General features: G+C 37.5%; 1 protein-coding gene across 1 annotated transcript in view; it reads right to left on the bottom strand.

Annotated features, from left to right (window-relative positions):
- Positions 1–24,393, bottom strand: part of LOC150086994 (uncharacterized) — a 112,686-nt gene extending 88,293 nt beyond the window's left edge. The window contains exon 1 of the mRNA XM_090371733.1: positions 24,174–24,393. Coding sequence (XP_090227859.1) covers positions 24,174–24,350 — 177 coding nt within the window. The 5' untranslated portion in view covers positions 24,351–24,393. The remainder of the gene's footprint in view (positions 1–24,173) is intronic.
- Between the last annotated feature and the right edge of the window lie 535 nt (positions 24,394–24,928).

Genomic DNA, 24,928 nt, shown 5'->3' on the forward strand with positions numbered 1-24,928 from the left:
AGCCATTTTTTCTAGATGAATTTCAAGTGAAGTGGCGATTAGCAGCTTGCAAAAACACCCTTCGCTTGCGTGGTAGAGACTTCTTCCCAAAACTCTTGTACTGCTTATTTTTCCTGTGTTCCAACGCAGACCACCTATATCAACTGAGATTTTCTTTTAAACTTCAGGAATTAATTATGTAGTCTGTAACACATCACGAGGCAGTCATTAAGGGAAGGAAAAAAGCACGCTTGCACTCTTCTACAGGTAGAAATTAAATTTCAAGCGTGGAGAAATAAACTTATCAGTCAACGGGACTGGAACACGAAGTCGCAAGCCGGTGTGTTAATTTTTCTAGAAATGCGTGTTGTCTCTGTTACTTTGTTCATAATAACTTGAGCTTTGTAGCTAACTGTTTTTGTAGAGACTCCATTTCAAAGAGTGTTTAGGATTGTTCCTTTGAACAATCCTAAACACTCTTTGAACACTCTCATCTCACTTAATTTTATTCGAGGATTTTTCCAGGTTTTTCTCTCTGCCCACTATACCTAAAACTTTTATAATATCCAGAAATACGAGGTCGAATCAAATTAAAACAAAACATTTTTTATAACAATGACTGACGTTTTGCTTTTCAAAGCAGTTATCTTATCTGTGCAACAGAATTCTGCTCATAAGTTTTTTGGTTACTATTGGGCACCACTGTTTGACAACTTCTTTCACTTCATCGTTCGTGTAGAATCGACATCTCTGCAGATCACTTTTCAGTCTTCCAAAGCATTAAAGCTACAAGACGAGAGGTCTGGACTGTATGGAAAATACTCAATTACTTCGCGTTATATGGATGGTCTGTACAGTGTATTAAGTTATTACAGGGGACTGCTATTGTGTCGTTTCAAATGCAGAGGTCAAATTTTGTGAATCGACTGTTTAACCTCTGCACTTGAAATGGCACAGTGAGTCGAAGAACAAACGTAACTAACATTGGCAGTGCTCTCGAAAGTGTTGAGTCGTTGACAGTGATGATGACCGATGTTTCCATTGCATGCTGTTTCACGTGCTCTCTGGTTCTTGCGTCATGTCTCATCCACAGTCACTGTACCTCTTCATTTATCCAAATTGATTTGAATATTGTATCTGTCCAGATAACTATAATCTCAACAGCTGCTTTTAGAATGCGGAAAGAAAGTCGTCTACACGGTGAGGAATTCTACCACTTTCCATCATCTTTCGCCTCCTCAATCTCGGTTCTGTTGATATTCGAATCTGTCAGCATAGGGCTGTATGCTTATAAGTAGATTTTTCATTACCCTTGAGGAATACTTGCTTAAAATAATTTTTCTACATGTTTTTCTCCGTCTCACCAGTAAAAAGATACTCGTTTCTTATTTTTAATGAGCGTGACCATATTATCATTTTCTCATTCCTTTTACTATCTTCTTCCAAAGTTTCGGTAAATTCGTTCCGACTTTCTGCTTTTCTTCTGTGATAATCGTCTTAGCTTCTTTCCATTTTTGTTTAGTAAAGCTTTTGCTTTCTTGGGTTCCGTTTTGCATGAATGTTCCAAATGGATTGTTCTTCGTTTTCACATCTGTAGTTCCGACATACCGCCAGCGAGTTTATTTTTGTTTTCTTATACCTAGTGTTCGCCCGCAGATTTTCTTAAGTGTTTTACTATTGCATTCTTATATTTTAGCCATCTTTCTTTTATTTTCTCCTGGAAATTATTCTTTATCTCCTTCCAAACCTAGATCTTTCTCTATCCTCTTATCAGCCCATATGCCCACTAGGTGCTTTCGTGGGTAGCACATTTGATAGGATTCACGTCCTCTCCACACCGAGTTCAATCCCGTCGATGAAGTGACGAATTTTATGGACCTTTATCGCAAAGTGGATGAGTTAGTCGGTCTCAGATGAGAGTATCATGGTTTTTCCTCCCGTAAACTCGTGTTTTTCATCCAGCAGTCGAAAATCGACCTCTGAATATAACGCCATTTAAAAACAATCACAAGGAGCAATATGGTCTTAGTCGCTGATGCTCCTAAAACCCTACTACAACAACAAAAGCCGATTGATGTGCTCCATTCCAGCTGTATCTCATGATTTTATGGCCGAGTTTCTTCTTGAAATAACTTTTTCTAATTTTTAATATTCTGAGGCAAATATTAATCAGTTTCTCAAGTTTTAAATTTCTTCCCCCTTGCCTGTGCGGGCCCATTATGTCCTCAGTACTCATCAGTTGCCACCGACCTGTGAATTTAAGTCTCCTTGCGATTGGTTATAGATTAAATTTGTTTTCTAGAGATTCCAAACTCAACTTCCTTCGTTCATGCGTGCTATTATTTCTGTAATGTTCCAGCCTAAATTGTCGACATTAATTTTATGTTGGCGCAAATGACCCTTATATACTGATAGCATTCCCTGTGTGTACTTCGACGCTTCTTGTCATGGAATAATATACACAAACCTTAGTTTGAACCTGATTTGAATTCATTTTGGTTTCGTCTTGCAGGTGTAGGAAAAAGCTAATTTCAGATTCTATAATTGTTTCATATTTGGTAAAGATGATAAAGATGGCTAATTTTCAGTTCTTTTTTTTTTAAGAACTTAAAACGTTTGCTGAATTTTGAAAGAATAAAATAATTACTTTAGTTGGTGATAAATTTCCGTAAATAAGTTGAAATATTTTCATTTTAAGGCATTAAGGTAAAAAATCTAAAAATTCCAATTCAGTATATTGTTGTAAAAAAGATCTCTGTAAATTGAACTGGAACAGAGGTTCCCAAAATTTTATACTCTAAGGTCATCGTAGCAGAGAGGGCCGGTGCAAGGGTGCATAAGTACAGGTGCTTTGAGTGACTGGGGTTCAAACTCTTTCTACCCTTTGAACTTTCCTAACCATGCGAGTTCAGAGTATAAATAGAAAATTCATTTATTTTGTACACCCTTTAATATATATTATGCATTTCATGCACCTTTCCGGAACAATCTCAGATAAACAGATTTTTTTACTCGTAAAATTTAGTTATGCTTTAATAAATTAATATATGCTTCAATTCATTTAATCTCAAAGACTGAAATGAAATTGAGGAAATAAAACTGTTAAAATTATTGAAAAATGAAATAAAACAAACAAAACAGCACGCACCCTACAAAAAAACAAACAAACAAACAATTAAGCCCCCTGCCTCAGGTGGCACGCCTCGCACTTTAGGAATCTCTAAGTTAGAATCTTCCTTCTCACTGATACCTCATAAATTTGCTGCTACAACTTTCTTCCCCTTTGAAGAAATTAGCGCAGTAAAGTAATTAAACGGTTTAAGAGGTATGCGCTTTGGCTTCTTTACTTTGGTCTGTAAACACACTTTTTGATGTAATATATGATGAACCATATGACTTGGCGTACTACAGTGAAACTCTGATTACACTGATAAACAAAAGAATGCTTTTTTCTACCACACATATCAAAATAAGTGAATTAGAAATTATTTTTTGTGCTGATTTCAAAGACTGTAGATTCTGGTGATTTGCTGTTGTATTTCGCTTGTGGAACATCCTTCTTCAGGGTCCAACAATAACAAACCAGAACGATTGGGATCTACTTGCCCTGATACCTCTTTTCTATTGTGAAATAGTTTGATGGAAATGCTTCTCGTGCTCATGACTGAGAGCTCCTGAGTTTTCTGAGAAAAAGACCAAATGTAAATTCGAGAAATGGGTCTTTAGGGACATATTACACCCTATAACTTCATATGACGTGAGAAGCTCACTGACTATTTCTTGATCATTTTCAGCCTTGAAATTTCCCAAAAAATTTTCAATAACTTTTTTTTTAAGTGAGTCCCATGCAGTTCGTTCAACTTCATTAACTGTTCTTCAAAATGTTTATCTTTCATCGGTTGTCTTATTTGGGATTCCACAAATATGCCATCTTTGATTTTATTCTCAATGACTCCAGTAAATTTCTCTCTCAAGTAAAGAAAACCTGCTCTATTTCGATCCATTGCTTTGACAAAATTTTTCATTAAATCAAGTTTAATACGCAATGATGGCGATAAAACTTCATCAAGAGTAACCAGCTTGCAACATTTTTCTTTCCTGGAATCATTTATTTTATTTGGGACCATTGTTTTTCTTATCTCTGCTGTCTCATTCACGAATAAAGCAACAATATTTGGTATAGCCAAGTTGTTAGGCGTAGTAAAAGAGCAATCACTATAAGGTCACCACAGATATACCAAGAAAACTGCTTATACATGACTCTTCTCAAGAGAGGTTGCATGTTATCATATGTTTCTTTCATTTGTGCAGCATATTCTGAGGGTAATAATGGCAATGTATTTCTCCTATGCTTTCAAACTCCCTTTTGAGGAATCGATGAATAACAGCCATTCAACTGGATTGTACAAGTGTCCTGCTTTCCATTAGAGAATTTATATCACTTCATTTAACGAAATCGCCTTTCTTGAGAAAATAAATGTAAATGTTTGCCGATGTTTACAAAAATAGCATATTTTGTTCTCCGCTTGCAGGAGATTCCATCCTTTCAGCCTAGAAGCCAAAAGTTCAGCTTGATTTTTAGATAAGTTCAAATCACGAACAAGATCATTTAGTTCCTCTTGAGATATTAAGTTGCTTTTGGGGATGAACATGCCACTTCGTATGTGGGGGTCAGTAACTTGCTACTCTTCGTCATAGTCATTCTGGTTCTCACTATCAAACTCAAAATCATCTGAGTTCTTCTTCTGCAACCAAATTTTAAGTTTCCAGTGATTTTGGTACAGGTTGTTCTTATAGTTGGATATTTTACTGTATGTTTAGATTTAGAAGTAATCCCTGAAATGTTCGTTAAACAATATGACAATCTTCAGAATGGTATTTTGGTTCACTCCAAATAAAAGGAACTGCAAATGGTACATGATGGTAAGATCCGTTTAATCAAGCAGCAAGTAATTTAACACAACTAACACAGCAGAAATGAGGGGTCCAAAGTTTATCTTTATCACCCACTTTGCATCCGAAATACTCTCCTGTGAGTATTTCGGATGCAAAGTGGGTTTTTACGTTTGCCAACATGCAAATCATACAGAACTGTTCTACTATAAAGTAGACAATCCACTAAATATAACTGAACACAACAGTGGTATCTTGTGGATCTATGTTACGTATACGACGTATAAATTTTAACACTGGAAATACCCGCTTCTGTGAGAATCAACAAATAAAGCATTCTCCACCTCCAAATAGTTGTAACTTAATAACCTGGCTGCAGTATAATTAAGCCATATGCTTAACCTCAGCATTATTAAGTGAAACGAACCTTTCAGCTTAAATCTGATACCGAGGTTTATGAATCCACGTAATTGCTTATTCCACTAAATTAGTACTTATTGTCAAGTGAATGATATATTAGCTTCCTAAAGAGTTAAGTTGAATTGCAACAGTTTCCAGGTTGCTCTTATTATTGCAATCCATTACTGATTCTAGAAGTAACGAGATGCAAAAGTTTCCATTAACGTGCGAATTAATATTTCTTAAATGTTTGGTTTGAATTTGACGATGGCAAACTTTATGGGAAACATTTAAAAAACCATTATTGGAGTGCATTCAGTTTCAAATGTAAATGGTTTTCTTCCAGCTTAGATTTAATGTCGTTTTTGATAGTTAATAATTATACTTATTAGCCTCGAAAGAAAAAAAGAAGTGAAAAGACGAATTGAGGAACCATAATCTGACGCATGTTTATTAATACGTAATACGTTCAGAAAATTCCCTAATTTGTTTTTAAAATCAATGAATGCGAATACCGTTAAAAGTAACATTTTCTTCAAGTGTCTTTGAGCAACATAACGCATTTTTGATAGGGATTGTAAAATTGTTGGAAACAATCCTGGACGCCATTTTGTATCACTCCAGCGCCTTCGCCAGTTCTTCCTTTGACATCCTTACTAAATTATTCTCATCCTTACTAAATTATACTCAAAAAATCGCATGATGGACACCTGGTATTAGACGACCCAACACCGTTATTCCATATGCAGAAATGTTGTTGAACTTCTGTAAATCCAGACTTGGTTAATAAGAAGTTAAATAGAAATAATTCTATTTAGCTGGCGTCCCTTGGCAGTCCTTTCTGGCCTTCCAAACCCTTGATGTTTACAACTTTATCCAGGAAAATTGCTGAAAATTCATCGTATACACCTCATCGATCGTTTATGATGCACCAACCGAAATGATCAAATTGTATGTCGCTGTTCAGGAAGCAGTCGGAAAAGTTCACCAACGTCATCAATCGTTTGAAACTGGATCCGCCCTCTGACAAATGTTCTTAATGTGCTTGGGTTGCTGTAGATGTTAGTGTATAAACTGATCCTCTGTGTTTCACTTTATCGACTGCTAGTTGCTTTTATGAAGTTAATGGATGCAATTGCACTGGACATGAACTAGTATTTCAGAGTGAATGTTTTTTTTCCCCCAATTAAAACAAATACAGACGTCAAGAGGAGCTGCGTGTCTGAAAAACCCTTAAAGTGAAGGTACCACTTGATGTATGAGTGGATAATTTGCAAAAAAAGAAAGAAAGAAAGAAAATTGCGAAGGATGTAAGCCGTGTGGGCACTTTCAGCGTGCAGAAGTTTTTGTAGCGCGCCTTAATACCTTTAAGTTCTTCACAGTTACTTCAGAGAGAAAAAATTTAAACCACTGTGACGTCTTTTAAAAATACAGCGATGCGTTTTAGTAATCCACGTGCGCTTAAAAATGTACGAAGTTTTTACATATTTTGAATAAAAAGAAATTTAAAAAATAAACAGAATCTTCTTACTAAAATGAACTCTAGTTATCGTGGCAGTAAATAACTCCATCTCCCATCCACTGTATCCATTCTCCTTTGACATCCTTACTACGATGGAGGCATAATTTATATATAACACGTTGGAGCGATAATCTCAGTACGCTTACAACGCCCGAACTCGTTTTCATTCATTTTTTATGCGTTCAGGTTTGGAATTCCTGCATCGATCACTTGAGGTTCGCATTGCAGGATTAGTATGGAAGAAGCAGTTAAAAAAAAAAAAAAAACCGCCGTATTATGGTTGTAGATTTGGGACCAAACAGCTGCTCCTTTTGATGCCGGTTTCGTGTTTCATCGTGTGGGGTTACTAACAAATTAATGAAGCGGAGAAAAGTTTACAAAGGAGGAGTCATATATGGTACAGAACTGTTTCGGGAAGTTGGCTAAAACTGCACTTGATTGGCAATTCACTACAAGAACACGTTTCTTCCTCCTTCGGTATGTTAGAATTTTTATCTTTTTTTGTAGCGGGAGTATCTTAACCACGGCAGGAGAAAGATGAGATTTAAAAGATACGAGGTTGGGTTACTATGCTAGATATTTTGTCAGCATGGAATGTTATTTTCAAATGGTGAAGGATCCCCCATTGTTTATACACTTTGACAAACACAACACAAAATTATTTTGTGTGTTTCTGATTACCTATACAATGGAGCGCATATACGTGTGTGTAATAGCTATTTCTGCTAGGGACAGATTGGTTAGTCGTTGTTCAAGATCGTAGTGGGCTCCGGTCTAGCCTTGGCCGTCAAGGCCAAGGCTAGACCGGAGTCCACCCGAATCATTCGATTTTTTACAGAAAGAATACGACTGCCAAATCCTAAATTCTTCAACTCTTTCGGATGCCTACATTGAATTTTTCAGTCATTTGCTACGCACTGGACCTTCTGTTACTTCCTTCAGTAACAGCATTGTTTGTACCGTTCGATACAAATCAGGTGTGAAGGGATGCTGTATGTGTGTAATTCAGTGCAAGGATGGGCAAGAAGAAACATTAAAGTTACTTTGAACATGGCATAGAAGTCGGCAGTAGATGCGCCGGTATGAATATCTCGAAAACAGCAATCTTTCTGGGGTTTTCACTTAAGACCTTATCTGGGATGTAAGTGAATTAAGATGTAGTCCAATTAAGATGTGGTCTTAAGCTACGTAGTTGTAGTCCAATAACAGCCTGTCGTCAGAAACAGCTCTTTGATGCGGGAGATCAACGGAGACTGACAAGCTTATGAAACGTAGTAGAACGGCTATGATTAGTTAAATAACAAACTAATACGACAGTAGTAGCCAAAGAGGCATTTCATAACGCACTACTCGTTGTACCTTGTCACCGATGGGGTATTGAAGCCGACAACCGAACTGGGTTCCACTCCTGATAAATCTCGGTTCCTGCCGTTTGACAGCTGATGGGAGGGCCAGAATTTGATGACAGCAGCATGTCCACGGCTCCATCTTGCCTGGTGTCAACAATTAGAAAGGTGATGATGGTGGTTCTTGTTGTTGAGTATTTTAAACGCATTAGCTACTTTTACCCGCTTGCACGCTTACGTATCATGTATATTTATGTACAAGTGCATTTTTGGGCCTATTTGTATATTATGCTGCTGAAAAACCTGGAATAACTCCCGAGTGCCCTAGTCCCTCATCCTGGTTAATTTCAGCTCGATTAAAGGTATGAATATTTTGAAAATAGAACCCTGCTGAGGTTTTCACTTAATACTTTATCTGGGATGTATCGAAATTGGTCCAATGACATCCACGGTCTAATAACGTTAAAGAAGCATTTAGAAATTCCTCCTGTCTATGACAAGACTCGAACCTAGACCTCTCCAAACGAAAGTGGTAGGCTAATGGTCTGGGAAGCGTTTTCATGGTGCGCTTGGGGCCCTTTGATGCCAATGGAGGAAATTTGGATGCAATGAGATATTTTAAATTGTTTTCAACTGGATATATCCCTTCATTTCTGCCGTATATCTCTCTGAGAATGGGTTTGTCTAACAGGATAATGCACCATGTCGCAAGGCCAGAACTTACAGAAGTTGTTCTTGTAACATGAGAGTGAATTCAGCCTAGTGCGGTAGCCATTCTCATTCTCAGATCGCATTCCAATTGAGCACCTGTGGGCTGAGTTGGAGCGAGCTCTTCAGAGTAGAGATCCGCAACAATCGAATCTGCAATAAATGTGGAAGCAGTTGAATCAAAATGTACCATATTCCCTGCAGCACGCTTCCGACACTTCGTTGAGTCCATGCTGCGTCGAATCCTGACTGATCGGGAGCTAAAGGGGAATCTACTCGTTATTAAGTAGGTAAGAGTACCTAATAAAATGGCCATTCACTTTACTCTGTGTTTAGTTTTTACATTTAATGGCATTGTTAATGCAAGCAGCAATTTTGTTCTTAAATGGAAGCATGCTAGTTTCTGTGAAACTTGAAATTCAAGTAATGTGGATCACAAAATTGCATTTTTTATATCGGAAATAAAAATTACATTTTTATATTTTATAATTAACGTTTGCAAGTACATAGTCTTTTTTATATTGAATAACTTTTTGAAAATAAAACATTGCAGGTCCTGCTTTTGAATTTGTTATTGTAGAAACCAATGTATTGTGTATGACATTCTTTTGTTCTGTTACGTTGATGTTTGTCATAATGCCAATTAAAGGCAAGGTAAGTTAAGCAGCAACCGTTATCGATCCACTTCTGGATGGAAGCCTCCTCAACGATTCATTGTTGAGGGAAATGGACCATAATCTGCCGCGCTGGTCCAATGCGGGTTGGCAGATCGACCGTATTTAGCAGTCAGGGGTTTGAACCCCGGTCTACTCAAAGAGCGTGTGCTACTGCACTCTGGTTCTGACCACTCGGCTTCGGATATGAGGTTTAAAAAGGAAAATCTCCATAATCTTTTCTACAAATTGAGGCTGTGTATGTTTGGTTCGTATACACCTATTTCTTGCTGTTCTGTTGCTGATTTTTATGTTTTGTTGAATGAAAAACTAAGATTTCTGGAGAGGGAGGAGATGAACCGTATGATCCTCGGGAATCGAGTCTAATTATCTCTCCCATTTTCCACGGGGGAACAACGGGAATCGTAATGATGCTATCTGTGAGGATAGCACAGTCATTACGTTATAGCTCAGCCATAACTCAATATGTATAGAAAATTTACTAGTATGAGTACGAGCCAATGTACGAGTATAATATTAATGTTAACTCATTACTGCACATAACTAAAGAGTTTTATCTTTGCCTGGCCTTGAACTATGGCGAATGTAAATGATGCCCGTTTCCGACAACGTTGGGTGATCCGTTTTCGCTTTGCATCAAGCCACTTGTGTGCTGTAAATATTCATGAACAGTTAAAGGTTTTCAAAGAAGAAAAAATATGTAAGTAATATCGGAAACTGCTGAAAGGTTTTTAAAAAGTGTAACTAATATTTCCGATGAGCTCAGAAGAGGACCAACGCCTTTACGCAACGATCTAATTTGCACCTGAATGAAATGATCCCGAAATGTAGTTTGTACTTAGAGAAGAATATGGAGAAGATGGTGTCAAGGCTTTTGAAAAGAGAGGTTCCAAGATTTTTCTTGTCGATGGGACCTTTTCTAACTTTTTATGGTTCGAAAAATCATCTGCGGAATACAGATTTCATTAAAAAAAGTAATTAAACACAAATTAAGAAACAGTAATACATGCGAACAAACTAACGGAACCTCAGCAGAATCTCTAAGGTGCTTCGGCGGAACACACTTTGAAAACCTGCCCTCGTGGGTAGCACAGTTGATAGAGTCACCTTCCTCCCCATACCGGGTGGACAAGACCTGAGTTCGAGTCCTGTCGATGACGAGAGGAATTTTCATGGGCCTTTTTCACAACTTGGTTGAGTTAGTCGATCTCAGGCGAGGGTAGCATGGTTGGTTTTTTCTCCCGGAAACTCCTATTTTTCGTTCAGCAAAACAGAAAATCGACCTCAGAACACACGCAATTTACAGACAATATACACAGAGCAATATGGCCTTAGTCACTAATGCTCTTAAAACCCTACCACAACAACAACTTTGAAAAACCACCGCTCTAAACAGTTTTGAAACTTGGATATTTTTAATCCTGTTAAAATATTTTTAATAACTTCAACTGTTGATAACTTCAATCTCAAAACCTTTATTCCCTTTTTTCCTGGAATTTCGCTGAACACAATTTGACAAAAAACGTTTTCTCGATGATCCTAATAACTCTTCAATAGTCTTTTCAAAGATGCAAAAAACAAGAATCAGTTATAGCCTGTTTTTGGGACAGAAAATAGTTGATCTCTATGGATATCCTACTGTTAACAAAGAAATGTATAACTTATACATGTTAATAAGTAGTTACCAATAGCTACTTGAATCACGTAATTCTTTGCCAACCCATTGTCAAATACCGTTCCGATACCTTCAAGATAATTACTCCTCAGAAGTTACTTCTAAACCATAGACCATAAATACCTCAAAGTTACTACTTGTTCAGTAGACTCTGGTGTTACCAGAACTGGAACGAAATCTTTCCTCTTAGGAAACTCTTTAACTGATTTCCCCATCTGCAAGTGGCACCAAGTAAGTTTATTGGAACGGAAGCTGTACTCTTTCAATACTTAATGGTAATTAGAAAATCGATATGTAGATTTAGGTGGCAGAAAGAGTGGTTTCTAATTGTCTTGTTCGCTGCACGATTAGCAAACTTTCATGTTAGAAGTAAGGACAAAAAATGAGTTCACCAGTGTACCCAGATGATCAAACAATGCGATCCGCGTCAACAACAACGAATTAGGGTGTGTACCAAAGACGATAGTTCTGCACAAAATTAAAAAAAAAAGAAAAAATTCGTCTTTAATTCGAGTGCACGTGCTGGCAATAAATAACCTCCAATTAGCCCGTCTCGTGCATCGCTGAAAGTCGGTAGAGAAGACTTTAAAACTGCTTCTCCAGTTTACAGCAGTATTGTAGACGTGAGGTGAATCCAATAAATAAGTATTCAAGGACTTAGCAAAAGACATCCATTAACTTTCGGTTTTACTTAAGACAATTAGCTGAAATCCCTTAATTCTAGTGTTCCTTACTAATGTAGTGTTAATGCGTAGTCTGTAATTGGAGAAATTTGATTGAAAAAAAAAAAAAAAACACAGCTGAACTTCTGGATTGTCATAAATAAAAATTAAAACGGAGAAGCTGATTGGTTTCTGCTTGTTTTAATTTACACCAAGGCAGACAAAGCTATGAGATTTCATTATGTCCTGTCTGTAAATTGCGTGTAGTCTGTGGTGGTCGGTTTGTCTGTTTTGCTGGATGAAAAACCCTCCCTCGAAGCCGAACAACCCCGCACCTGGTGGAAAAGGCCCTTCTTCGAATCCCATTTATGACGCGAGGTATTTTTATGGTCTTTTTTCACAACTTGGAAGAGAAATTTTGAAATTCTTGTAGTCATCTACAGGAATCGAACCCAGAACTAAATTAATAAACTCTCCACAGGAGCTGTAGAAAGCGATGTATCATACGGACTAAGATGCCATAGACAACTTGCATTACAAACAGTGAAAGGGTGGTTTAACAAGTTCCAAAATCAGTATACGTCTCTGAATGACAAACTGCAAAATGGGCGACGATGGATTTGAATAATTAGGCCCTAACTAAGAGGAGTGGTCAGCGGGAAGTGCAGTAGCCCATTTGAGAAAAGTAATTCGAGTCCACGTAATTGCTAAATACGGAATTTATTGTATTATTGTCAAAATGATTAGTTGTAAACTTCTGTGACCTACTTAATAGCTAGTAAGTCTCCCTTTAATCCTCAGGCAGTCTGGATTCGTCATGGCATTAACTCAACTAGGTTCGAAAGCCACAGGGAAGGTGGTCCATATTGGCGCAATGCGTCCGACATTTGTTGCAAAATGGATGGATGCAGGTCTCTACATCGAATCGTTCGTTCCCTCTCATCTGAGGAGCTCAGTTGGATTGAGATCTGGTGATGCTACCACAGTTGGCTGAATTCACTCTCTTTTCTGTAAACTCTTCTGTACAATTCTTGGCTTGTGACGTGATAAAGTATCCTGATGGAAGAACTCATTCACGAATGGATACACTGCAGCCATGAACGAATATTGGAAACGGAAACAATTTTCAGATAAAGCGGCGCCCAAATGTTTCTCCACTGGTATCAAGTGGGGGGGGCTAGTGTGCACCACCCCACAGTATTACAACACCACTTGTATTGCTGATAACTGGCAGGGTGTGCCCATGGACTTATGTTTTCGCCTCGTTCCAGCCTTCTCACCAGCATGAAGCAGCAGGACCCGGGATTCAACAGACCAGGCAATATTTTTCCAATCCTCCACTGTTCAACCTTGATGCCTCTGAGCCCATTGTAGTTGTACCTTCCTGTGTTTTTTCCCCTTTTTTTCTGACAGAGCAGTAACCCGCTCCCTGTTGTACTGTGTTATTTGACTGACAGTAGCCGTTCTGTTAACTTGCACAAGTCGTGTTAACCAAATTATGATATTAGAGTCCCCCGTAAATGATTACATCTATCTATATATTTATTTTGTCTGTAATATGCGTGTGTTCTCTGGTCGATTTGCCTGTTTGCTGCACGAAAAAAAAAACCCAGTTTCTGGGGGGAAAAGATCTTGCTATCTACGCCTGAGACCGACTAACTCAGCTACGGAGTGAAAAAAGCCCATTAAAGTTCCTCGCGTCATCGACGGGATTCGAACCCGGAAAACAGTGAGACGAGAACAGTGACGATATCACTGTGCTACCCCCGCAGAGGCACAAGTCATGTCAGCATCCGTTGGCCACTCGCATGAATGAGCTGTTACCGGTCACATGATCATCACCAGCTGGATGTTATTTGGTTATTAGATCAATCTCTATACACCCGAGACAGTCGTATATGAAAATTCCAGCAAGGTTGGGTTGCACCGTCCGAGATATTCATACAAGCGCGTCTGGCGCTGACTACCATGCTGTTTTCAAAGTCGCTTAAATCTTTCGTCTTGCCCATTCTTTTACTGAATTGCACACTTTCAGCACCCCTGTGTATCTGCCCACCTATGTGTATCGCAGGAGCGCTCAGTTTCATGAAAAGGGTAGGTGTACCTAATAAACTGGCCACTGAGTGTACGTGGTCATGCCAGAGTATAAATTGAACATTTCTTTTGTAGTAAGCATTGCCTTCGCGTTTGCGCAAATGTGTAGAATATATAGAAGACTATTCGAAAAATAAGTAGAGAAATAGATGTAAATTATGAAGTAATTCTTAGGGGTATAAACTGAATCATTGCTTTTGGAATGATTTTCTTAAGTGTATAACACTGCCCTACCATTAATATCCGGACATCTGACTTTAGACAAAAAAAAGAGCTTTTATTGTGTCATTAATATTTTGTGCTGAAACCTTTTGCTTTTATGACGGCCTTCAATCTTCGCGGCATACTCTCAACCAGCTTTTTATAAATGTCAGGTGATATGTTCCTCCATTCGGGGCCTTTAACGCAGCCACCAGTTCTTGGGCGATCTCGACGTGCACGTACCGGACGATCCAATGCATTGCAAAGATGCTCAATAGGGTTCAGATTAGGCTGGCCAATCCAACTTTTCCACACCCATGTCCTCAAACCACTCTGTTACAACCCGAGCGTATGGCATGACGCGTTGTCTTGCTGATACAGATATGGGCCTTCCCCGAAGTATTGCCATAATGTTGGAAGTGCGTAATTGTCCAGGCTGTCCTGGTATTGCACTGCATTCGTGGTTTTGTCGATAACGACTAATGGGCCCAAGCCAAACCATGAAAGGAGCCCCTTACCATGACATTGCCTCCAACAAACTTCATTGTTGGGAGGATACAATCAGAAAGGAACTGTTCCCCCTGGCATTCGCCATACCGAGGAACAGCCATCAGATTGGTAGAGTGCGAACCTCGACTCGTCTGTCCATAGGACTGTTTTCCACTGCTCTACAGTCCAGGATTCGCACTCCTTACACCATGTTAATCGATGTCTAGCATTTGTTGAGGTGATCAATTCTGTTGAACTGTTGAGGTGATTCTGTTGAACGTGTCATCTTACATGCTCTCTTTTGCAATTGTCTGTTCGAAGCCCAGTGTGCATATTTATAGCAGGTTCTGTGACGTTTTGCATGCATAGGACCTGTTTCCCCATCCATGGAAGGGTGTCCGTGGTGTGACAAGGTACAGTTGTGATGCTTTTTTAAAAACAATAAATATGCATCTTTTATAACAGAAAGATCCAACTCCAGTAAGCTTAATTGATTAGTCCTGGTGTCATTTATTCCACTCTATCTGTTCACTCAGCGTGGGTCAACATCCATCATCTAATCACAGAACTTATTCACGGGATCCAACATATATCGAATAGAATCTATTGCCCGTTTCAATTTAATAACTTTGGGTAACGTCTATACTTTGAATGGTCCTTAAACCCCAGTTTCGAAAAGTCCCTTTTAAAGATTGAGAGAAACAGTTTAACCTACTCTGCCATTTTTAAAGCTATTATTCTATCCCTCCGTTAATCAGAGATATATCAATAAGATATCGTTCGATAAGCAAATCTTATTGGCTTGGCACGTAATTCAGATTTTCTGCACGAAAAGCTGAGTGCGCTATCATCACTTCAAATGTTTTATGGACTAGTAGCACGAGCCACTCCATCTATGTCATAACCTTGTTGGTCGTATTCAGAGCCTTTTCACTTTTAATAACGCTTTTGTTACTCTCTATATCACAACGTCCCATTCTAATGCTTTTACTATGGCACCCAATTCATCTTCAACTCTACAGAATGCTTCGCTGTATGAAATCACTTTGAATTCATATAGCAACCAAGGTTTTTTTTAATAAGTGTGTATGTATTTAGTCTACTCGGAAGTTTAATTTTCCAAGCATAGGCACTGCTGTATTTATAAAATGGTATTTCCTGTGGGCACCTTTAATCACAACATGTAATTAACTCATGGCAGGATTGTTTCTTCTCTCTCTTTTGATCTTCTCATGGTTTTTGCATGTATGAGAGAATTTTGCTAATTAAAGTCAGATGTTTTTATTTCTCAAATCGGTTCTTGTAATTCAGAATATGAGTTTTCTTATTTTATTGATCGGAGGATTAATTTCCCAAAGAACCGACCATAAATTAGATTTTGACCATGTACAGTTTTTTCTTTATGTCTATTGAGTTTACCAGATAAATTTCTAGATCAATAAAGTTGAAATTAATGCAACTTACTATGCTTTTAATGGGAAAAATCCAGGTTATGAGGCTAGGATGTAAATGATTGGGTGTGATTTTAACGGTAATAAAATACCTAGAAAGAGATACCAACCACTACGTCAGAAGTAGTGGTCTGGTGTGAGTTCCTATATGTACCATAAACATCTGTTATGGGTATCGAAATCATCGTTGGAGAGGAGAGGAACTGTGCTTCAACCAAACCACAAAATGGAGTCTATGAAACCTGGGTAGTTTTCTATCTCATTTCAGAACTCGGCGGATTATGTGAACTATAAACTTCCAGTGGAGTATTGAAAATAAAAACTTCGGACCACACGATATATAAAGAAAAAAAATACTGCGTATCGATTGAAGAAAGTGTATATCTAGTCTGTTTAAATTCTTCGCATTAAGAGGATACTCACCCAATAAAACTGAACGAGTTCAACGTTCAAAGCAAACAGAACTGAATGCAGGAAGGAAAATGAGCAAGCGATTGTGTTGCGTTCCTTACGAAATGGCAACTAGCGAAAGCACTACACTCACAGTGTCTTCCTACCTTAGAAACCACCCGGACAAATTAGCAAGACTCTTGCTCAACTTGGTATCGCATTACGGATGCCTTACGAAACAAGCTTTGTTCTGCTCAGTAACGAGAAACTTGCTAAAATAATGGCCAATTACTCGCCTCAAGAATATAATCTGAGTGCTGCAACCTAAACTCAGCGGACTAACAAACACGTCCGAACACATACCACAGATAAACGCTAAACCTTTTCTTTCCAATATACAAGAATATCGACAGAGAATACAAGTAAAATAAAAATAAATTAGTTTCATTGTCTTGCTACTAGTGTATATTAAGAACATAATATTTTGTTTTACCACAACGCTAAAAATAATTCTTTCTACCGGGGAGCTGTTTAAAAAGTAGTGGCAACGCTTCCTTTTATGTGAACTTGTGATCAAGAACTTCTCGTGGTGTAAGCTACGTATGAAAAGAGACGGTACAGTTTTTCAGTAGCAGTTTCTTAAGTGTATGTTGAATGAGAAGGTTGTTTCGCTTTGTAGAAAAGTGTAAGTTCGTGCTGCAGGTGCTCTGAGTTATGTGTATGAAGCAAGATTACTTGACTGTACCTTTCCCTCTTATTTTTCGGATACAAGTGAGTCGGATGTTTATCTATTTCACAATATGAAGAATTTACCCTAGAGGCCAAGGCTTTCACTACCTAAAGCATATTGTGGACAGTACATCATTCCCTCACCAGTCTTGCACAAAACAAGGCTGTCAGTGGTATTTTGCGATCCTGAAATCCATTGAACAACCGATACACGGGTTTCCAAATTATCAGTAGATGGCATCATTCTTTTTAATATGTCCAGATGTTGCATTTGTCTTTATTTGCCTCATTGGCTGCGTGTGCGTGCGCCAGCCAAGTTATCCTGTGTGAAACGCTGTAGCATTCAAGTGTCCAGACGTTATTCTATTCCTGTCACATGCTTAGTAATCTTTTTTTTTTTTTCCCATCATGGCGGAATGGAATGATCGATATGCAGATTTGGCCACGTGCCGCTTTGTTCCATTACAAACGAGGATCATCTGTGGAGTGTGCAAACATTTTTATTCCCTCATAAACGTTCTCAAAGAACGCGATTTCTTTCACTCCAAGAAGCAAACAGTAGGAAATCGTCACGTGTCATCCCTTCACGAGACGTTTTTTTGGCCCATAAACGACACAATTATGTATGAAAGAAATTAGCCCTACATAAAACTATTTGCCCTCGCGTGGTGGAATATAGTTTGTTTTGTTATCGTAACAGTAACAAAACTGAGCTACCATTGGCTCACTTCTTTAGGAATCTTCTCTTGGGAAATGCATCAGTTTATGCCAGTTTTAACAGAATTTTAACGACCCATATAAAACTGCATTGGTCACTCGTTTTGCTATCTGCAGTAAGTTGCACTGTTGGCATGCATCCATTCTTAGAGATCTACCATATCATAATGCACCGGGCTTTTTGATTGGCTAATTGAAAATATCCCATTTATTAGAAATAATCTCTGCACGTCATACGATGTTAATCAGTTAGGATTAATATCGTAACATATGGAAGTTTTGAAAACTATTTCCAGGATGAAAAATCGTAAACGACTTGTAGTGACCATAGGAGCAGATACTTTACAAGTTAAACATTCATGCCCAGACAGAGTGCGTATGTCTGTGAATATTTAAAATAAGTTTAATGTATTCGGTTCACGTAAAGACTAGGTCAATCAAGAATTATGAATATGTATGTCTAACCTATTCAGCCACAGATGTTTATGCGAAGGAACCGAAAGAATGATGCCCTCTCACTTCCAGAAGCTGTCTATAGTATCTTATGTTGCTCTGATTCTGTGCGTCTGTCCCTGAGTACAAATAGAAAATTTATTTTATATTAATTGCAATAAGATTTATTATGAAATTAAAAATTTGACACCATGGTGAATTCAGTACTTCACGATAAATTTGAAAATAATGAAATGGTCGAAAAGACGCGAATATTAACTGACATACGACAGTCAGTAAGGGATTCCAGCGTCAAACAGCCCAATGGAATTAAGATTTGTGGCATAAAAATAGATTACCTTAATCACTGAACACTCGCAGATATTGTAGTCTGACATGGGTGACTTGAAAATAGTGATCCATAACAGTAGAAATTTTATATAGCAAGGAAGGAGAACTGGTACTTTATATAAATTGTCCTGGAACCCGTCTCAGAACCGCTGTGGAAATAGTCCATAGAAATGCCTCCCATATTGACGAGATTCGAACTCAGGGTTTAGGCATATGGCGTGGAAGAATGGGGATGGTAAGTACTGTGCAAACAAGATGGAAAATAGTGGACTAACTTCCTCAAAATCAATGTAAGTGATACATAAATGAGTGGACTCAGTATCAACGGAACATACCCTGTACCATGATACCACCTCCAGTGAGTGTACATTCTTTGAATAAGTACGCAAATAACATAAACTACAAACATTGTATAAATCCTGGATTATATATTTTCGCATTTTTATAAACCCTCGTTACGAACTTCGTTCCATCGATCTTGTACACTGTCCAGTCGGCCTATTGACGTCTTCTTATGACTTATGAGACACTTATGACTCAAAAGCAGATTGAAAAAATCATTGAACACAGATACCATGAGTGGGACGCGGAAACCTTGCAAATTCAAGAAACGAGAACTGATAGAGAGGAACTTGACAGTCAAACAGTGTTGGTAGATGGACACAGTTCACGGTTTCCTTCTTTTATTTCCTGCCAACGATGAAGAAAGATGAACCAAGGGCCATGAAGGGGTGGAAATTTTAATGAGGGGAAACCATGCAACCCTCATTTGAGATTAGTTGATCCAAGTTTTTGGAGAACATCTTGGGAGAAGTAACTTTCATGTGGTACAGGATTAGCACCCAGTGTTCGGCTGGGTGAATAATTCTGAATTAACACTGAGCCAAGCCTGACCGGACTGAAAGTTATTGGTGGCTGTATGAATCTTCGGATATATGCTCGTGCAATTTTACGGTCAATTATACAGATCAGTCTTGTTTGATCATCCCTAATTGTTTTTTTTTTTTTTTTATTTTAGTTTTCAACTGTTCAGTACGCTTATTAAGGAAATTTTTACTGTCCTAAATTATGCCTAGATTGCAGAAAATGAGTCTTCCTTGAGGAATCCAGCGTCGCTTTGGCTCAAAACAGCCTAATTATGAATACTGAATAATCAGCTTTTCCTAAGGCGTATACTAAGAATGTCACCGAAGCTGTTAAGTCTTGCAGTAACTGAAATTTGAGTATTTAAGTTTACTAAATCAAAGGCGAATGCTGCATCAAGCTAGACAATATCGATTTGTGCTATGGCATTAAGAACTTTATGCGTTATGAGATTAGTTGCGATTAAGTTTGTCTGAGTTTATCTTTTAAGAAGAGCATAATGGGTGTGATGCGGCCATGAAGACAGAATTTGAACAGATGTGGAAGCGCTTTCAGAAGATATGGCTGTTTACCGTTAATGCCTCTACAGTGTTGGATTATTGCATTTGGGAATGGGACACACGGAATATTCAGTTCGTGGAAGAGTAACGCATCGAAGCGATAAACATTTATTAAATAGATTGGTTTAAGGTGTCTAGGATGAACACACCGCATATTTTGTTCACAAACATCGGGGCAACGTCCGTACCTTTTGTAACAGTTAGTAGAACATAAATTCTTTTCCCATATAGCTGGAGTAAAGTAGATTTTGGATGGTTTTGAATAATTTGTTACAGTGTTGGTTCACGGGAATAACAAAAACCCGGTTACAGTGCGCAGAAAATTAAATACAGATGCAGTCATAATAAAATGTTAAAGGATAAAAGATAACTGAGAAAAGAGAATACTGGATGCTGTAATATACAGCGAAAATAGATTACAGATATACACTGGTCTAACAAAAGTCATGGGACACTTAATTATGAATTAAACATGTACATATTGAGAGAAATTAATGGTCCCTTCGCTCGCCTCAGACCGTAAGGGCTGCTACACCATGCCACTACCTCCAAACTTCACAGAAGGAAGGAGGGTGGTGGTTTTTAACACACTGGTAAGAGTTTACATCATATGATTTTTACATGGATTCTTTATTCAGAGATTAAGATCTAAATTATCGGTGTTTGGGCAAAGTGTCTAAGAGCTGTTTGGTACAGGGTTTACATGGACATCTACGTTCATATGGATTTCAGAAAAGATGTGATTTCTTTATAGACAGATATTCGGACTTGGATAAGAAATAAATTAGATCAAATGAATCGCCGAGTCTGAGATTAATGAATTTTAAATTCTAAGACTAATTCTGCATGTTTTAACAAGCTTACATTTAGAATAGTTATAATCCTCACATTTCTATTTCTTTTTTTTTTTTTAAACATTTGGTGTTTGTGCTGCTTTAAGCGATGCTCGGAACAATAAGAATCTATTCCTTTTCTTTAAGCCAAACTTCAATTAAGATAATTGTATAAAAACCTTGTCTAGACTAACTGTTGTATATTATTTATATGTAGGAATATTTATTCCTGTACCTGCTGTAAGGGCCTTAGTTTTCGGTCTATATTATTTATTACCGGGAATTGCTGGAATATAGGACCGTTTTATGTATTATGGTATGACAGTATGTTCTCTTTTGCTGTAAGGTGCAAATGTCAGCAGAAAATTTGATTAATCATCTAGAATTAATATAAATTGCAGTTATCTGAAGAATGCGCATTTATAATTTAATAAATTATAAAATATTAAATAATTTAATATAATAGACATTCAAGTAGCAAATATGCATTTTATACTTGTGAACGTTTGATGCAGATTACGTGCGTTAATCTCGTGGCTGCGTGTTGGCTATTATTACGTGTTATTACGTGTTATTTCCCAAGAATCACTGGGGTTTCCAAGAATAATTAAAAAAAAGGATGGATCGTAATGGCTGCATGTTGTGAGCAGTACGCATTTTTAATTCTAAGGAAAATTGTTTGCAGGTTTATATAATTGTGAAAGTACACAACCTCAGAATGTGCTCAGTAATCTGCAAATAAGCTCCTGAGGCTCTGTGTTTCTTGTGGTCTATGGAGATCTCAATAGTAAATCATACCGGGTGTAAATCATTCCGACATTTTGTGTAGCGAATAAGCGCCACATTTGATTTTTATTTTTGTGTTTTTTGGATATAAATAAACATGCACAGGCCTTTTCGCTATGATAAGAGGCACTGGAGAACCAAATAAAATTAGGAACAGTTAGAAATGCTCTTTATAGAAAGTTTTTCAATGCACAGCTGTTGTATTTTGTAATCATTTAAGAGCAAATGTTTACAGAAGTTCTCACCTCTATACTTTGGCTACAGTGAATGACAAGGCCTGTTTCGTTGAATAAGGTAGGCATAGAGCGTATGCGTATTGCCATTCTATCTTATTATATTCAGGATGCACTTCCCTATCAACTCTTGTGTTGTGTTTATTATTACTATCTTTCAGAGGGCTTAAGGAAAATTGTTTAAAATCATAAGAAGTGTCAGTGAAATGTATGCAGTTAGGTTTCTTGTTTCTCGGTAAAAATACTTCTTTATAGTATAAATTATTTATGAGTTGTTATGTGAAAATATATATTCCTGTTCGTGCCACTGGTTCACCATCTTTAGCCTAGTCTATATCACCTGGACAGTGATTATATTGCTAATGAGTTATTGCTTTAAATATTCATCGCTGTGACAGCTTTGAAGGATGTGCTCATTGTTAACCCTTTGAGAGCTGAATAGAGAATTTTTATTTATGACATCGTGTACTTGTCGTGAAAATTAAAATATATTTTAGAAACATTATAAGCGAAGCTTTAAACTTTGCTTTATTACTGTGCTTCGGTGTTCTACATTTTCCAAATATTTATTACTTATTAGTAAAATTACTTTTGTGTTTTTTTTTTTTTATGATAACTGCTTTGTTATTTTTGATGGACAAACAGTACTCAGTAAAACAAGGACTTTTGTCGAGAAAACAGAGTCAGTGTAGTTTGGGTATTCAGACTCGTGTGGGAGTTTATGTACAATTTTCAGCCGGCAGCTGGTGCAGTTGAGACCATATCTGCAATAGGTTTTGATTAAGTTACTTTCTGAAGTCCAGACAAAGTTGAATACCCCTACAATTTTATTTTACTGAAGGTTTGACGTTCAACATTTTTTCCGGGATAAGATAAATGTATTTTTTATATAAATTATCTTTTTTTTTAATTTAATTAATTCCGTCAGCATAAAATCATCTTCAGCATCGTTTTAACCGCTTGAAGAACTCGTCTTGTCTCTCAATCTGTGTAAAATGAAACCAAAAAAATATACAGAACAATCGAAAGTATTTCAACACCAAAAAAAAAAAATTATATTTTAATTTATCTTTCCATTTAAAATAAATACAAATCCATCATTTTATTGTATATTCAAGTACAATAACACAACACGACAGACTGAAAAAAATATATAAATATGTATAATAAGGAAAGAATCGTTGATACACTCAATACTTTTGAATTCAACGCTCTAAACCCTGTTTATTACTATTATAAAAGTACAAATCGAGACCACTATGCCTTTTAGAAGTTCTACTGGTGGCGTTGCGCAACAAATCCAACTGAATAAAATCAAAAACGACACAATGTACAGATTATCATGGCCTAAATAATTGCAGCGAATAATAACATCGGATTTTCTGGCAATAGTCCTGACTTAAAAACTTGCAAACAGATCAGACATAACCCATTTTTGCAAGTGGTCACTGAAGCATGCTTCAGCGACATAAATGCACGAAACGAATGAATGCTTAGACATCTAAATTATGTTTTTCGATATTATAAGAGTACTTGTAGATGTTAAGCCCACCCGGTTTTTTTTTTTTTTTTTAGAAATAAAAGTGAAAAGTCACTTGCATTATATGAGATGAATATAAAGTAATGGAGTTAATACTATGGTTTATAAGCTCTCTTTTATATATTTCCACAAGTTTTAAGGGAATGTTGCCAATTTATCAGTGCCTTCAATTTTAATGCTTTTAATTTCAGCGTTTAATAATTCAAATCGAACCAGGAATGAACTGATAATTTCGCTTACTTTTTACATCTTGTGGTTTCAAGAAGAATTTAATGGATTGGGCAACTTTTAAAAAATTTAAAAATAAATTGCTATTCTGATGATCGCACGTACCTTCCAGTTTTTGATGCTGAATATTACGCCCTTATCTTCAGGGATACTTTGTTGGGTTGCAGATGAGTGGGCGCTGGATTTTATCTCGTGTTTTCTACGCTCTTGCAATTTTGAAACTTATGCCGAACTCATTTTCAAATATTTGGAAATTACTATTAACTGGGAAACACATCCCGGGACATGTCCAGAATTAAATGCCCCAGGGGATGCATAAGTAATAGTAATGAGTACGTTGTTTCTACACCTTCAAGAGGTGTCATTCAAATCGTACTAAAGTTCGGTGAATGAATCCAGCACTAAAAGTAGGCTTACCTGTTCTGATTCCAGACCGGCAGCAACAAGCCTCTTCCACTCGGCACAATTAGCTATTCTCGTACTCCTGTCTCCTTTTACCAGCTTCCCCAGCTCCGCATGAACTGGAAGCGCCGTCACTACATTTCCCTTTTTAGTTTTAAATCGTACTTGATCGGATACGGACAGAGAAAACATTCTAATCGCATGCAAGTCTTGCGTATCCACCTCAGATGTGTGGTTCACTCGCTACTATCACCTCTGGGAAGGATCCTCTGTTTAAACACGGCCTTGATTGGCCACATGGTGCGCCACCTTGCGACACACACATACACACATCGATTTGCTCCCACTAGCTGAATGAAATACAGAAGGCTGGAGAGCATGGAGCACTAGCTCTACAAGCTGACCATTTCTTTGTGGTTTACATGCAATACTTATTATGTACAGCGGTTTATTTTTGTGCATCGTGGACAGAATACCAGCCGAGCTATTTGTAGGAATGTTGCATTAAACAGTAAGTAAGAAGAAAGTTTTTGGGAGTTTTACCAGCAGACTAATGTAACTTTTGCATCTTCTGATGCAGCCACCAAAACTCGTTACGACATGGTGGAAGAAACTTCAATATTCGATCCAGATATGCCCACAACAGCCAGTCCTGGCTTGTTTAATTTAATTTCAAGTTAATTTTAATGTTAGTTAATTTTTTATAAAGCAATCTTTATCGGCATCTTGAAGAATTCGATTAGATTGGGATATGTAGTTGGCAGAATGCA

Source organism: Mastigoproctus giganteus, chromosome 4, assembly GCF_048544385.1.
Source record: "Mastigoproctus giganteus isolate SK-2022 chromosome 4, ASM4854438v1, whole genome shotgun sequence".
In the NCBI taxonomy this organism is placed as follows: Eukaryota; Metazoa; Arthropoda; class Arachnida; order Uropygi; family Thelyphonidae; genus Mastigoproctus; species Mastigoproctus giganteus.